General features: G+C 41.3%; 1 protein-coding gene across 2 annotated transcripts in view; it reads right to left on the bottom strand.

Annotated features, from left to right (window-relative positions):
• The window catches only part of dse (dermatan sulfate epimerase), a 43,425-nt gene that overhangs the window by 20,186 nt on the left and 7,486 nt on the right, over positions 1 to 15,753 (bottom strand). For both annotated transcript variants that reach the window (XM_042333338.1, XM_007899637.2), the window contains exon 2: positions 591 to 1,058. In XM_042333338.1, coding sequence (XP_042189272.1) covers positions 591 to 1,006 — 416 coding nt within the window. In that variant the 5' untranslated portion in view covers positions 1,007 to 1,058. The remainder of the gene's footprint in view (positions 1 to 590; positions 1,059 to 15,753) is intronic.

Here is a 15,753-nt window from a genome sequence, read left to right as displayed (position 1 = left end):
CCCGTTGAAGAGTTTATATTCTATTCAAGTTTGACAGAGAACTCATACTTTGCATAAGTCATATTAATTGACTTGTATGAGTCCTGTAGCTCAGTGGTTAGAACACTCGCCTCGCAAATGAGAGACCTGGGTTTGATTCCCGGCAGGGTGAAACTTTGGGTAAGTTTCCTTACTCTACACGCCTGATAATAATCCTTCAAGAAAAAAATAATAAATTGGTCACTTCAATCCACGACTGTTTGTAGGACACTGCTGTGCGCAATTGGCTGCTGCGTTTTGCCCACAAATATACAGTCAATTCACTTCACAGTCTATTCTGTGAAGCGCTTTGAAACATCTAGAAAACGTGAAAAGCGCTATATCAAACGCAAGGATTATTATTATTATTACTGCACAGAGACATTTCAAAGCATGTATGTATAGTTCACAGCACAACACTACCAATAACAACTTTCCCATTGATCTAGTGGTTACTTCCAACATTTCATTCTTGAGCAGAGATTAATTAAAAGTTTTGTGTTTTTTCAGTTAAACATGGTAGATAAGTGAACTCGCCAGCGCTGGTTAGAAAAATCAAGACAAAAATCTACCAACTAGGCTGAGATGCCATCCTCTCCATGTAATCCAAGGTAAACTCCAGAGCTTCAGTTCTCTCAGGGAAAAGCACACAGAATATAGCCAGCACTCCCAGGTTATTGCCATACATTTCATTCCAACGGGCACTAAAATGTTTTGGATCCCAGGGAGGCAAGTACTCCACTGGGTTCAACAACATAATCTGTACTGCATCCCGGATCCTGGTTGCAATGTGCCAATGGGAGCCTCGAGCTTTGACCCGCAGATCTTCCACATCTTCCTTCCCAAAGTACAGCATGGGGTGACCATCGTAATTGCCATTCATAAAATGGATACTGCCACCAGACTTTGCATTCACAGGCTGCGCCAACAGGGAGCAGAAGAGATTGATGAAAATTACAGTAGCTGCTCCATGTGTGTATGTCTTCATTGTGGCATTAGCTCCCCAGGAACTACTTCTGACCAAATCATCTTCAGTAACTCTGGAAAGTAAAAGACAGGCATTACAGAACAGAATTACACTTGCCTTTATCTTCATACAGTACATCTCAAAGAGGTTCTCTAATCCAATCAACACATCTTATCTGGCAAAATGTTAAATGATCTGAAAAGGAGATTAGCAACAACTTCTTTACCCATAGGGTGTGGAACTTCCTTACTCTTGAGAATGTGGAACTCACTGCCAGAAATTGTGATTGAAGCAAAAAGCATCAGCATATTTAAGATTAAACTTGACGAGGGAGAAGATAATAGAGAGGTATAGGAGAAGGGATTAGGAGAAGTGGAGACTCATGTGGAGTATAAACATTGGTATGGACTGGTTGGGCCAATTGGCCTATTTCATGCTGTAACATTGCATGTAACTGCAAACACATAGCACACCAAAAGAGTAATCCCATTAAGGGAAAATGATGAATACTGTACTTAATGGCTCTGCACTTTTCAATTAAGTATAAGAAGCTTTTTCAAGAATCATTCAGATTTAATTCTATACATGGAAGGTCTTCATAATTCAGGGCTACGTGAGGAAACGACAATACATTTAGTTTAAAACGTTAATGTTTTTCAGTGGCATTTGACTTCATTAGAACCTTTTAAAAACTCCACAACTATGTAGCTTAAGGGTTGATCCAGAAATGATTTACAGGAATTACTATCGGATAGAAACATTCCTTGTTCACAAGTCTCAACGGCCATACAGACACGGCATGGTCAGGTGAAACATTCTCACTGCACAGTAATACTGGAGATATGACCAAAAAGATTAGGTACTCACACCTCAGGCTATCCACTTTTTGAATCCAGCCTGTTCCAAGATCTATCTTAATGTAGTTGTGCAAATGTAGTCCATCCAGCTCAGTATGTACTATTCACTTTTTCGTTTTAGGCTTATCCCTGTTATATATTTAAGGTACTGTATTATATACAACAGACATATTCAGGTATTCAGAAACTCTTTAAGATAAAAGCATTACTTCAGAGCCTGTCTGCCTAACTCAGCTTTCTGAAACTGTTTAACCGCATTAGCTGATCCAGTTATCTGATATTGTGCAAATTATGCATTGCTGTTAGTTCCAAAGAAAACTGATAACAACCAATAGGCCCATTATGTACATTTAGATATTCTGATATCTGATAAAACATAATGTTAAAACAATTTTTAAAAAGAGTCAGTTACTAGGGGAGAAGGGGAAGTATATTAAATAAAATTATCCTCTTCTGTGTTCCGTAGTCTAAACAACTCCTGATTTTAATGAATAGTCAGATACTGAAGGTCAACAGTGAGTTGATACCTCCACCGGATCTGGTCACAGGAGTGTGTCTGTGTGGAACAGTGGAAAAGGTATCATTTCATTTCTCCATGCCTCTTAGGAGCTGTGACTGAGGTATACTTTACACTTTTTTTTGAATACTGGAGATAATAGAAAAAATATGGAACTGTGACTGGCAAGTTATGTAATTATTAGGAAATCTGTGTACATATTGAGTGCTTCTGATCTTATGAAACAAGTTGCAGGCATCAACCAAAATGTTTTCTCAGCAGCAGCAATGCAGCCTTCATTAAGGTTTATTTGGCATAAGAGAAGGCTGATGGGAGAGATTTGTGCAATTGTCATGTGGGTTGTACATGATGATATAAGACGATTGTAGCACTATAACTCCATTAATACTTAACAATAATGAAGCAATTCACATGTACATAAAGAAATTTGGAATACATTACATATTTTGTGATATGTATATACATTTTATATGTACATATATATATCAATACATAGATTTTATATGCTGACCTTTAGTTCAATTGTTCAATAATCATTCTCTCATTAACGTCAAAAAAAAACAATAGTGAGATAGATAATTGTAAGCACGTACTACATATATTGTATTTACATAATTGATATGTCATTTAATGATGCATATTATTTTAGGCAGTATAAGACTGTGTAAACCCATCATGGCTTATAAGAAAGGAATTTGCTTCATGTCTGCACATTAGGAACACAAGGACCACACATAAACCTGGACCTCACAACAGACTACAAAGCAAGAATCTCTTTTAACTGGATTGGATCTTCGGCATGTTGTTAATAGCAGTCTGTTTCAGATATTCAACACTAGAACTAAACGTTCATTGGTACTATCCTCATTTCATAGCTAATACATATTGAGATTTGAGCAAGTCCAGTAACTAATGTTTTCAATTGTGTAACTCGCAGCAACATTAGAAATCAATAGTAAGGCAGAGAAAAGTAGCAGTAGTTTTGCTGTAAATTTTGTTTGCAAATCCCATAGGCATTTGCTGCACTCTCTTCTATAATGTAAAAGCTCTTGCAAGATTTCTTGATAGTGTTAATTGGGAAAATGGGTTAAATATAGCAACCACCAGTCTAAATGATATGCAATTTAATGCAGTAACCTTCTGGAATTCCATGGCAGTGCAAAGCTTTACATAACTTACTGTATGCCATTTTCCAATTTTCCTCTTTCTCACTCTACTTAAAAATACACTGGCAATTTCTTATAGAAACTATTCTGTATTGATTCTCCTACTAGTAACACATATGGTTTGTTTAATTCTCTCTCTTGCTTTGGTCCAGCACAGCCACTATGCTTTAAATGAATGGAAAGCCATACTGCTGTCCCTGCAGCCTCCTTCAGAAACTTAAAAAGCAAAAAAGATACAGAATATATTTACCTCAATGAAGGAGTCTATGAAGGTTTTCTTCTATCTATCAACTCATACTAGAAATAATAATCATGGTTTGATAGAATTACTGTATGTCCGTTCACCTTTGCAGTATTCATAAGTTCCTACAGTATATCTCACTATCAGCGACAAAAAGCACTTATCAAAGTTATCACATTTCCCTATGCAATGGAAGGCTAGAATGCCCTTGAATGTCTTGTTTAGGCAACGTTCACATATCATCAATTACTGACCAAGTGTTTTTGACATTTACTCACAAGTCCACATTTTTCATATCAATTACAGAAAGCAGCCTAACATGCCACTCACCACAAAACACATACAGTGAAAAGGACCTTCACTTCAGTCATTGGCAAACTTTAGTCCTGGCTTCACATAGACAGAAGGTATTGAAACCAATGTATTCATTCAATGAATGTACAGACAAGACCATTATTCTTCAGTCAAGGCTCTGAACAAGCATTACACTTCCTTGAATTACACTTCCTCAACAACCAAGATATTGATCTGCATCTTCTCTGCTGCCATTAACACTTTCAATACCACGTTGCTGCAACATGTACTGAACAGCCTAACTTAAGAACATAAGAATTTACTGGGCGAAAGAAAACTAGAGTTCATCCAGTTCGCCTTCCACCATCTTGGAAGTCGCATGTCATGCCGTGTCCCAAACTATATAATAAGAACATAAGAATTTCTATATAAATATATGTAATTTACTGAACCATTATTACTGGGGAACACAGCAACACTTAACTCAAACTAATTTATGAAGTAATTCCCAGCTCAACAAAATAATGATAATATTATCAAACTGTATTATCTCTTGTGGTCACATCCTGTAATGTGTCTGAGGTCTGACATAGGTAAAATTACAAATAGACCATTAATCATGGGAGGAACAGGTGGTGTAGATGTAAGTGAGCTTTGTTTATTATGCAAAGAGAGCAGAACAAGAGGCAACATGTTTAAAATTAAAAGACCTCAATCATAATAAGGATGAGAATTATTTCCCGAAAGGTTAACAGATTCACAGAACAAATTCCCAACAAAAACAATCGACATTGTATCACTTAGTTGTTCCAAAATAGAATTGGGTAAGTATTTGCTTGTCAACACAATTAGAGGATATAGGGATAGGTGTGGATTGAAATGAACAAATACTCTCTGGACACAATACAGTGGTTCCTGCGTTGCTGGGTCTGGGAATTTTGTTTTGATCATGTGCAGAAATCCATCACCGTGCTTAGGATTATCCAAACGAGACAGAGTTCCTCATTTGCAAGCAACATATGGTGGAAATGGTCCTTGTCTGGAATGGAATGTGTACTTTCTCCCTGGAGGTTTGCACCCTGCTTACCTAATTCTGGAAATTATTAGGCACAGGATGGCGAGAGCTAAGGCTTGAGGCCCTCAGGGTGTGCATTGGGGTATTGCTGGAGTTCAATCACTCAAAACCACACAGCTAGATATGACAAACACTGTCTAGCAAGCATCCCATTGCTTGTCCAGCTAGGGCCACTCAGCACATTATGAGTTTGGTTTGCAGGGTTAATATGAGCTGAGTGGGAAGACAAAAATAAATAAATCGAAAGAAACCCTTCTGACATTTTGTGACATTGATCTGTAAGACCCTCGCCATTCTCTGCCCCTTCCCTCAGAGCCACTTTTAGACACTCGGCATGAATACCATCCACACCTGCTGCCTTACCACTAGCAAAGTGATGCAGTGTTTAGTCCACTTCCCCCCAGCAGACTGGATCATGAAAGCTTTCAATCTGCTCAACAACAGGTTTTCCATCTTCCATTCAGATGTATTTCTCCTATGGCTCATTGTATCACACACCAATTCAGCATAATCTCCTCCAGGCTCCACAGATGCCCTCATAGGATTGTTGTAGAAGACCAGATTTGTCAATTACTGTCCACAGTCCAGATTGACCCCACTGGCCATGACCGAGTACAGACATCTATCAGTGGAAAAAATATTTGAATAGGAAATGCTGGCTGGGGAGACGTAAGGTTAAACATTGGGAATGCGAGATGTATGAATATAGAGCCTTCATTTGATTGCCTGTAAAATTCAAGGAATATCACCCAATACTTTCCCTCAGGAAATCAAAATAGGTGGGTAGAATCCTTGATAAGGTAGTTTGGGGAGCGTATGAAAGGAATAAACTTGAATGTTGTTTAATGTGGGACGTGAACCCACAACTTTCTGATTCAGAGGCAAGAGCCTACCAACTTTGAACTCGTTCAGTCTAGACTGACACTCCTTCAGATGAGATGTTAAATGGAGGTCCAGTCTGCCTGTCCATGTGGACATTAAAATTCCCATGGCACTATTCAAAAGGAGAAGGGAGTTTCTCCCAGTGTTCTGGCCGCAGATAGAATTGGTCATTCACTTCATGGCTGTTGTAAGACATTGCTGTGAACAAATTGGCTGGCATGTTGGCCTACAAAATATACAGTCACTACACTTTAAAGTAAAATCTCGTGAGGTGATTTGAGATGCCCCCCGATGTGAAAATTGCTTTCTCATGTGCAAGGATTATTCATTATTTCATTATGCAAAAGTATTACATAGTCTGAGCTTTAACAGGAGGAAAATGTTGAGTGACATTTATAAAATGAATGAAAGGCCATTTCAGATGGACACATATTACAAGCCTTTTATATTTTAGGTAGTTTTTATTTCTTTTAGCATGGCATAAAACAAAGAAAAAATTAATTTTACATCAAAAGGAGTGATTGTCACCAACTGTGTATATACAGCTTGGCACAGTTGGTAATAATATCACTGCCCTGAGCTGAGGCTCCACATGAGACTTGAGTTCACAATCCAAGCTGACATTCCAGTTGAGCATCTGGAGGATTGCCATTGCCACAGCCACAGTCCTTAGATGAAATATCAAACAAAAGCCCTGTCTGCCTGTTCTCCAGATGGATGTGGAAGATCCCATGACGCTATTTACAAAAAGAGGAAAGATATTTTTGGGGGTCTATAGAATATTCTGTGCTTTCCCTTTTTTCCCTTATCAATACTTCCTGGGGTTCAATTCCATGCTCACTGACCTCACCTGAGTACTTTATCTGTGCTTACTCTTTATGTGTGTCAGTAAATACTGCCATCGGCCTTCTATTCAACTGTCTGGGGGGTGATGGAGAAGAGACACATGGAATCATAGAATTGTACAGCACAAAAAGAGGCCATTCGGCCCATCGTGTCTGTGCTGGGTCTTTGAATAGAGCAATTATTGTCAATCCCACTTCCCAGCCCTTTCCCCATAACCCTGCAAACCCGTCCTCCTCAAATACCCGTCCACCGCGTTTTTAAAAGCAGTTATCGAATCGGCCTCGACCACCTTTTCAGGCAATGCAATCCAGATTCGAACAACTCGCTGCGTGAAAAAAATTCTTCTCATCCTAGCCAAGCCCAATCATATCTTCCATCAAGACATTTATGCACACAGATTTATGTTCCTCCTTAGCCCAAAGGGCACTATTGTAAAGCCTGATCTGCTGCCCTGGCTGGGATCAGCTAAATCAGCACAGATCTGCAACTCATCTGCTTTAACATAGTTTTAGTGCTGCACTGGGTGGTGCATTTATCCTCTAACTCAGCGTGGTCCAACAGGCAGCATAGGTGCCGCCAGTGGCCCAGCGGCTAATTTTATGCGGCCCGCGACCACTAACTGCAGGGGAGGAACCAGCGATTGGTTGCTAAGAATGCGGTTGGTAAGAGACGTGCTTACCTTCCTGACAGACTTCAGTAAAGACTCTCCACTCTGCTTCCTCCCAACCTTCCGGCTCCTGCCACTGCCCTGGGAGGACGTTCACCAGGGAGGGAGGGAGCGGGTTGGAATGTTGGAAACGGTCTGGGCCGGATGCGGCCCATGGGCCGCCAGCTGGCCCACGCTGGATGGACCTTTCTCAAACAGGGCATGCGGCCTGCGGCAGCCAAAAGGTTGAACCACTGTGCATTGTGGGAGCTCCATTCCACACACATTGTTGCTATACTTCAAAGTAATTTTGTTTGGTCAGTCAAGTGTCTGACACATGTGGTAACCCATCACCACGCTTAAGTGCATCCAATCTAAACTGAGATTTCCTGCACCCCACCTAGGCATGGGAATCCCAGAGATAGATTGTTAGAATGGAATGCGCATTCTCTCCCTGGAGGGATGCATTCTGCTTACCTAATTCTGGGAAGTATTAGGCACAGGTTGGCAAGAGTCAAGGCTTGGGGACCCCAGATTGTGCCTTGGTGTACGGCTGAAATCTAACCAGCTAAAACCGCATAGCTTGCTATTGATATTGCTGTCTGGCAAGCTTTCCTACTGCTTGTCCAGCTTGGACCACCCTGACGGTTAGGACTTTGGTTTGCAGGGTTAACAGGAGCTGAATGGGATGACTCCCTGTCCCCAGTGACTGTCTGCCCTTCAGGTCCTGGCGATGAGCCAGACTGGCTGGGCTGTCATCAGCAGTGCCCTGGAATACTGCGGACCCTCCTGGCTCAGGAATCGGACTACAGAGACTGCCACAGAGGGTCGGCTCGATTCCGACATTCCGTTGCCAGGCATGTCACCTTGGAGCCAGTTCAGCTCCAATGAGACTCTGCTTACTTCCCCCCAAGGAGGATTACTTCAAAGTCAGGTACTGTTAAACTTAATGATGAAAAACTAGATGATGGGCGTATGGCACGTATTGTGCGTTAGTTATTAACACATTGTAACAGCCTGAATGAGCTGTTAACTTGTAGCAAAGCACATCAAGCCATAAATCATGTTCATATCCAGAGCAGAACAGGGATGCATTGTATCATGTATGTTAGAGTCATAGTAGAAGTTTCACACAGACAATATGAATGCGTCATATCCCTCTCTGTGGTGGTCAGTTTCAATATTATAGTACCCGGTGCTTAATGACTGAAGCTGTAACAGATGCAGTAATGAATTGAATGGTATGAAGTGAGAAACTTTCAAAAGGTTTGTATGCCGGGTAAATGCATTCAATTCCTACCAAACAGTGATTTTACAGCACACAGAGTCACACTTAACACATGTAATGATGAGAATAATGTACTATGACATCCAAAGTATCCTGTGTATAGCATAAATGAAGAGACCAAATACTTTATTGTTTTTCAAAGCCAATGGGTAATAGAAATGAAATAATTAAATGTTGGGTCAATTGGTAATTCCTGATGTTACAACTCCCATTTACATAACACACTTCATGTGAGTTAGCATCTCGGTTCAGATCCTGGTATATCCTAAATATTACACCTAATATTTAGCATATTTTGTTACAAGTTGTATCTTTGAAGTTTTTCCTACATAAGGAATAGAATAACAGTTTTATTATATTGTAAGATAGAGATATTAGGTTATGTCTAATATTGTACAGAACAGAAACGAACACCAACTTTCTTGTTCTACACATGTATAGGTATAATAATAATCCTTGCATTTGATATAGCGCCTTATCACGTCTTCGAGACATCTCAAAGCGTTTCACAGAATATACTGTAAAGTATAATTTGTGGGTGAAATGCGGCAGCCAATTGCACACAGCAGTATCCCACAAACAGTCATGGATTGAGTGACCAATTTATTTTTTTTTTTAAATTTTGAAGGAAACTCATCACTCCTGACGAGTTATCAGGAGTTTACTGCAGTGGAACCATCCAGTCTGCAAACAGTCACCATGCGCTTTTATCTCAACCTTTATACTTAACTCCTTCCAGTGATCCACACATCAGTGGAGTGGATGTTAGTTACAGGGCTACTCTGTTATAATGCAGTTGTCTAGGTCCCATATTTCAAAAGCTTCATGGTGGAGTCCTGTAGCTCAGTGGTTAGAGCACTCGCTTTGCAAGCGAGAGACCTGAGTTCAATTCCAGGCAGAGGGCGAAACCTTGGGCAAGTTTCCTTACTCCACACGCCTAATAATAATCCCTCCAAAAAAAACCCAAAAACAATAATAAATTGGTCATTTTCAATCTACGACTGTTTGTGGGACATTGCGCAATTGGCTGCCGCGTTCGCCCACAAATATACAGTCAATTCACTTTACAGTATATTCTGTGAAGCGCTTTGGGACGTCCTCCCGACGTGAAAAGCGCTATATCAAATGCAAGGATTATTATTATTATTATTATAAGCAAAGCATGCAAATGGCTGAATTCTGGGACACTGGGTCACTGCTAATGGGTGCGCTTATACATTCTTTGCATATTGAGTGCCAATACCATTACTTCTCATGTAGTGCGCGTGTGCATTTCCTGCACGTGTAGTATGCAGGGAGTGGTGTCAAAGGCAACAAACAACCTGGAAATCAGCCCTTTTTTTTAGCTTGGGAAGCCAATTAAGCAGCATAGGGACTGTATAAGTGAGGCCAGGCTATACTGGAGACAGTTATACTGGGGAGGCCAGGTTACAATGGGTTTGCACTGCATTTTATTTTGGAAAAGGAAAAACTTCTGCATGAATTTCCCTGTTTCACTGGCAGTCACAAATAACATGTCAATTATTTAGGCATAGCGGACTTGGTAATTATGAAGAACTAACAATGGGTCCAATTTGTGATATTTACCAAAGGGGGTGGGAAACACTGCTCATTTGTGCCTCCTCAATTCGCCTGGGTGGACAGATTGGGGCCAGAAACGGCCAAAGTGCAGGACAAAAAGTCTGGACAACAAAACAGATGGCTGTGGGGATTTGATGTGTTGCTCACTCAGAAATGAGTACTTTGCAGTAATTTTGCAAACATTTATATATGAAATCCCAACATAGTATTCATCAGAAGTAACCCGGTCATCTTTCATTTTACATGTCCAGATAGTCAATAAAACTGAGAAAACAGAATAAATGTCATCCAGATTTTTAAACGCACTTTAATGGATTTACACTTTAACGGAATGTATTGCCTTAAGCCAATTAGTCACCAACTGATGGATTTTCAAGGCAACAGTTAAGAAAAGAACACACCCTGCTGCTAGATTTGAAACATGTTGAAAGAAACTGGTTGGAATGTCAGTTGTTATTTTTACACTGTTTTTAGTATTCGTCTATACCCCGGGTTGTGAAAATGTGGAGACTTGCATATCCAGGTGTCAGCCTGGCTCAGTTGGTAGCACTCTCCACCTTTGAATCAGGTAACTGTTGTTATTTTTAACTCATATACTTCAGGCTAACACTCCAGTGCAGTGCTGGGCATTGTTGGAGTCACTGTCTTTGGATGAAATTTTAAATGGAGGTTCTGCCTGCTTGTTCAGGTGGACGTGACTGGGACCCTACTCTGTGTGAGGAGCGCTATATAAATGCAGGTTGTTGGTGTTGATGTTAAAGATCGCAATGCATTACTTGATAAAAGAAGCGAGTTTCTCCTGTTGTCCTGGTGAAAAATCCCCTAGATGAAATTGGTCATTCACTGTGCACAAATTGATGACGCATTACAGTAAATCCTGTAAAGTGCTTTGAGACATCTGCCTGACATGAAAGGTACCTTATCATACGCTAAAATTATTATTATTATTATTAATCTCTAAGTTTCTCAAGTGCTGTTTAATGTACAACGATGAGTTACTGGTTTTAGAAAATGAATCAATCTCTGGTGGCATTATTATTATTTTTAATAATAATCATTATCATCATCAGAATGAAATCCTCAGTTATTTTATTAGCAACTCAATTACAAATTCTTCCATTATAGGATGTTACATTTAGCTATTTATCAGTCTTGGTCAAGGACTGAATGTGAGGGAAAGGTGAGAGCCGAGGATCAAACCAGACAACAAGTTTACGCACTGGTTTGGTAAATTTGAGTCAGGCTATGGAAGTCATCTTTTAAAATAAATTTAAATATTCCAGGAATCTCTCCAGGTGCTGATTATTGTCACAGTCTATTTGTTTGTTATTTTGATATTTAATGATCACCAAGTTACTCAGCTCTCCGACTGCTGTTAATGTACAACAATGAGTTAATAGTTTTAGAAAATGAACCAGTCTCTGGTGGCATGTAGCACATATGTAAAACATGCAGTCAGGATCCTAGAGACTATCAAATGCCCAAAATGTATAACTATCATGGATGGCAAATAGCACATTGAAAGGATGCCCGGAAATGTTCAATTATTTTCAACATCCATAATGACACCCATAGTAGCTGAAAGACTGAAATTTAGATTAAGGACAAGTAAAGGAAAACTAGATCAAGCATTATGATAGCAAGAGACTGAAAATGACATTACATTAGAACAGTTTAACAACAACATTACATTTGTATAGCGCCTTTCACGTCGGGAGGACGTCCCGAGGTGCTGGACCGTCAGTGTTTCGGACCTGAGCTGGGGGTCGGAATTGGGGAGGATGGAAGGCAGGGTGGGGGGGGGGAAGCAGGGTGATCGAAAGCATGGTCGTCAAGGATTGTCTTGAGATGGGTCTTGAAAGAGGCAAGGGAGGGTGCGAGGCAGAGGGACTGCGTGATGGAGTACCAGGGGGTGGGGGCAGAGTGGCTAAAGGCCCACCTGCCAATGGTAGGGCAAGCGAGGCGGGGGACGTGAAGTAAACCGGAGCCCGCTGAGTGGAGGAAGCGAGCAGGATGGTAGGGGGTTAGGAGGTCACAGAAGTAGGGGGGAGCAAGGCCATGGAGGTTTTTGAAAGTGAGGACCAAGATCTTGAACTGTATCCTCTGGTGATGGGAAGCCAGTGGAGTCGGGCGAGGATGGGGGTGATGGGTTACGGAGCCTGGTGCGGGAGAGGACACGGCTGAAGAATTCTGGATGATCTGCAGCCTATGGAGAGAGGTGTTGGGGAAGCCGACAAGCAATGGGTTTTCATAGTCAAGCCTCGATGTAATGAAAGCACGTATGAGGGTTGTTTGAGGCAGAGCGGTTCATGGCATGGATGTGGGGTGGAAGGATAGTTGAGGCTTAAACAAGACGCCAAGGGACTGGACTGGCTAAGTGAAGTGGAATGTGTATTCTTGGATAGTGAAGCTGTCAGCACCTGAGGTGTGGAGACTCTGATTGGAGTCAATCAGGAGGGCTTAAGTCTTGTTGTTGTTTAACTGAAGAAAGTTACCTCTCATCCAGGATTTGATGTCTGACAGACATTCTGTCAAGACAGCAGTAGTCCTGGAGTCAAGGTTGGAGGCACAAAGGTACAGCTGGGTGTCATTTGCAAAAATGTGGAAGTTGACTCCATGTCTGCGGATGATGGCACCAAGGGGGAGCTTATAGATATTGCAGAGAAGGGGACCAAGGACAGAGCCCTGAGGAACGCAGCACAAGACGGTGCGGGAGCTAGAGGAGAAACCGTTTGTGGAGATGAAGTGGAGGAGGTGTGAGAGGTACGATCTGAACCAGTCAAGGACAGAACCGTGAAGGTTGAGGTGAGAGGAGAGACGATGGATGAGCATAGAGTAGTCAATGGTGTCGAAGGCAGCAGAGAGGTCAAGGAGAATGACGAGGCAGAGGGAGCCCTGGTCACGATGGACAGAATGTCATTTGTCCCTTTGACCAAAGCTGTTTCTGTGCTGTGGGCACAGAAACACAGTTTAAGGCAGAATTGCTGAACTGTACAACACAAATGTGAATTTACTATATTTTCTGTGCAAAATGCGACAGCTAATTGCACATAGCAGTGTGTCACAAACAGCGGTGAATTGAGTGACCAAATTATTTATTATTCATTATTTTGGGGGGGATTTTGGGGAGAAAGCGATCCGCCAAACGACTAATAACCAGGTTTCTACTTACTGCTAAGTAAATAGATGCATTCATATAGAATATATATACGGTATTTATATAGCATTTATATATTTTGATCCCACATATTTTAACTTCTTTGTGTTCCAGTACTACCTTCAGAAACATGGGACAGGATGCTCTCCAACACCTTCAAAATAGCTTGGTGCAATAAAGAATTTATATTTTTTAGACAACATACTTTGTTTCAGTCAGCCAGGTGTTGACAAATGCAGGCACCCATCACTGTGTCCAAACTAAACTGGGAGTTCCATGCATACCACCTACATGTAGAAATTCCTATGTCTGGAATCAATATGCACTCTCTCCCTGGAGACACAAACTGTGCTTACCTAACTCCAGAGAATATTAGGTGCAGAGGTAGCAAAAGCCAATCCTTGCGGGACTACTGAGTGTGCGTTGGACTTTAACCAGCTGAAACTGCAAAGCTAGCCATTGAAAGCAGCAGCATACACAGAATGAATGTTTATGTAGGAGTCCTGTAACTCAGTGGCTAGAGCTCTCGCTTTGCAAGCGAGAAACCTGGGTTCGATTCCCGGCATGGCGAAATCTTGGGCAAGTTTCCTTACTCTACATACCTGAGAATAATCCCTCAAGAAAAAAAACACAATAATAAAATTGGTCACTTCAATCCACGACTGTTTGTGGGAGACTGTTGTGCGCAATTGACTGCCACATTTCATCCACAAATATACAATCAATTCACTTTACAGTATATTATATGAAGCGCTTTGAGAAGTTTAGAAGTCATGAAAAGCGCTGTATCAAATGCAAGGATTATTATTATTATTTCTTCAGATGTTCACCTTATAGGAGTCACATCTTTACTCACACATAACTATTTTCAAAGGCTTGCTTAATAGCTCTTTAAAAGGGCAAATTCCTGGATGGTTTTACAGTATTTTCCTTTGCACATGTGCACCAATGAAACATCACAAAGCAAAATATGGAAAGAATTAAACTTGCTATGCTATTTTGATAAATGTTAAATGAACCCATCATCTCTCTCTTTTCTTCTTTTCTGGCCATATACTGGTCAGTTTTTCCTTAGAGAATTACTGCAGGTTTTTGCATCTGTAATAAATTAAAATATCTATCTGTAGTGCAGATGTTGCTGCTAAAATCTGACTCCACCTCTGCCAACCACAATAACACTTCACATAGAGAAGACTCTGTACAACCACTCAGGTCAACACAAATATAATAGGAGGCGAGGCTGAAGAGGTTGAAGAGGTATATTTAGATAGCAAGCCACCTTGATTGGCTTGCAGAAAGGAAAGGAGCTGCTGCTTAAACTCCATACCTCCAACTGGTAGAACCACTGCTCAATGGGAAGGGACGTGTGCCCAACCTGCGGACAGGAAGATGGTAGGCAATGCTCTTACATATTTCATGCTGAACTGTGTTGCCCACCAGGAAGCTCAAAGGGAGTTCCTGGTACTTGCCATTCATCTAATGAGGGCTCAAACCTGCGATTGTCGGATGTCAAATAACCAACTAGTGACTATACTCTTTGAGAAGGAGGTAAGTGGGGTCTCTTTGGAGCTGAATTGTCTCCCAGCTGACATATTTGGCAATGGAATGTGGTGGTCTCAGTAGTCCAGTTGAAGAGTCACAGTACTTCAGGGGACTGCTAATGGCAGCACATCCAGCCTGGTAAGACTTGGAAGGGCAGAACAGTCACTGTCTTCCCACTCAGCTCCCTTTAACCCTGCAAGCCAAATCCCTAATGGGTAGGGTGGTCCTAGCTGGACAAGCAGCGGGAAAGCTTGCCAGGTAGTGCTCCAATGGCCAGCTATATGATTTTAGCTGGTTAGACTTCAGCACGCTCTGGAAGCCCCAAGCTTTGACTCTTGCCAACCTGCGCCGCATACTTTCCAGACTAGGCAAGCAGGATGGATCCCTCCAGGGAGAGAGTGCACACTGCATACCCATAAACATCTATGGAATTTACAAGTATAGGTGGGATGCATGGAACCTGTTTGTTTTGGGTACTCTTAAGCATGTTGATGAGTCTGACCAAAAACAAAAGCAATAGGCGAGGGTGGTAAAAGTGAGGACGAGGATCTTGGAAGTCAATTTTCTGGGACCCAAGGAGCCAATGTAGACCAACCGGTTCTAGAGTGATGGCCATGCAAAATTTTGAGTAAAGATGTGGGCAACGGAGTTTGGGATGAGAATGTGATGGGAGGAA

The sequence above is a fragment of the Callorhinchus milii genome, unplaced genomic scaffold (genome assembly GCF_018977255.1).
Source record: "Callorhinchus milii isolate IMCB2004 unplaced genomic scaffold, IMCB_Cmil_1.0 Scaffold3, whole genome shotgun sequence".
NCBI classification, from domain to species: Eukaryota; Metazoa; Chordata; class Chondrichthyes; order Chimaeriformes; family Callorhinchidae; genus Callorhinchus; species Callorhinchus milii.
The sequence above is the reverse complement of the archived record's forward strand: the minus strand, read 5'-3'. Positions and strand labels throughout refer to the sequence as shown.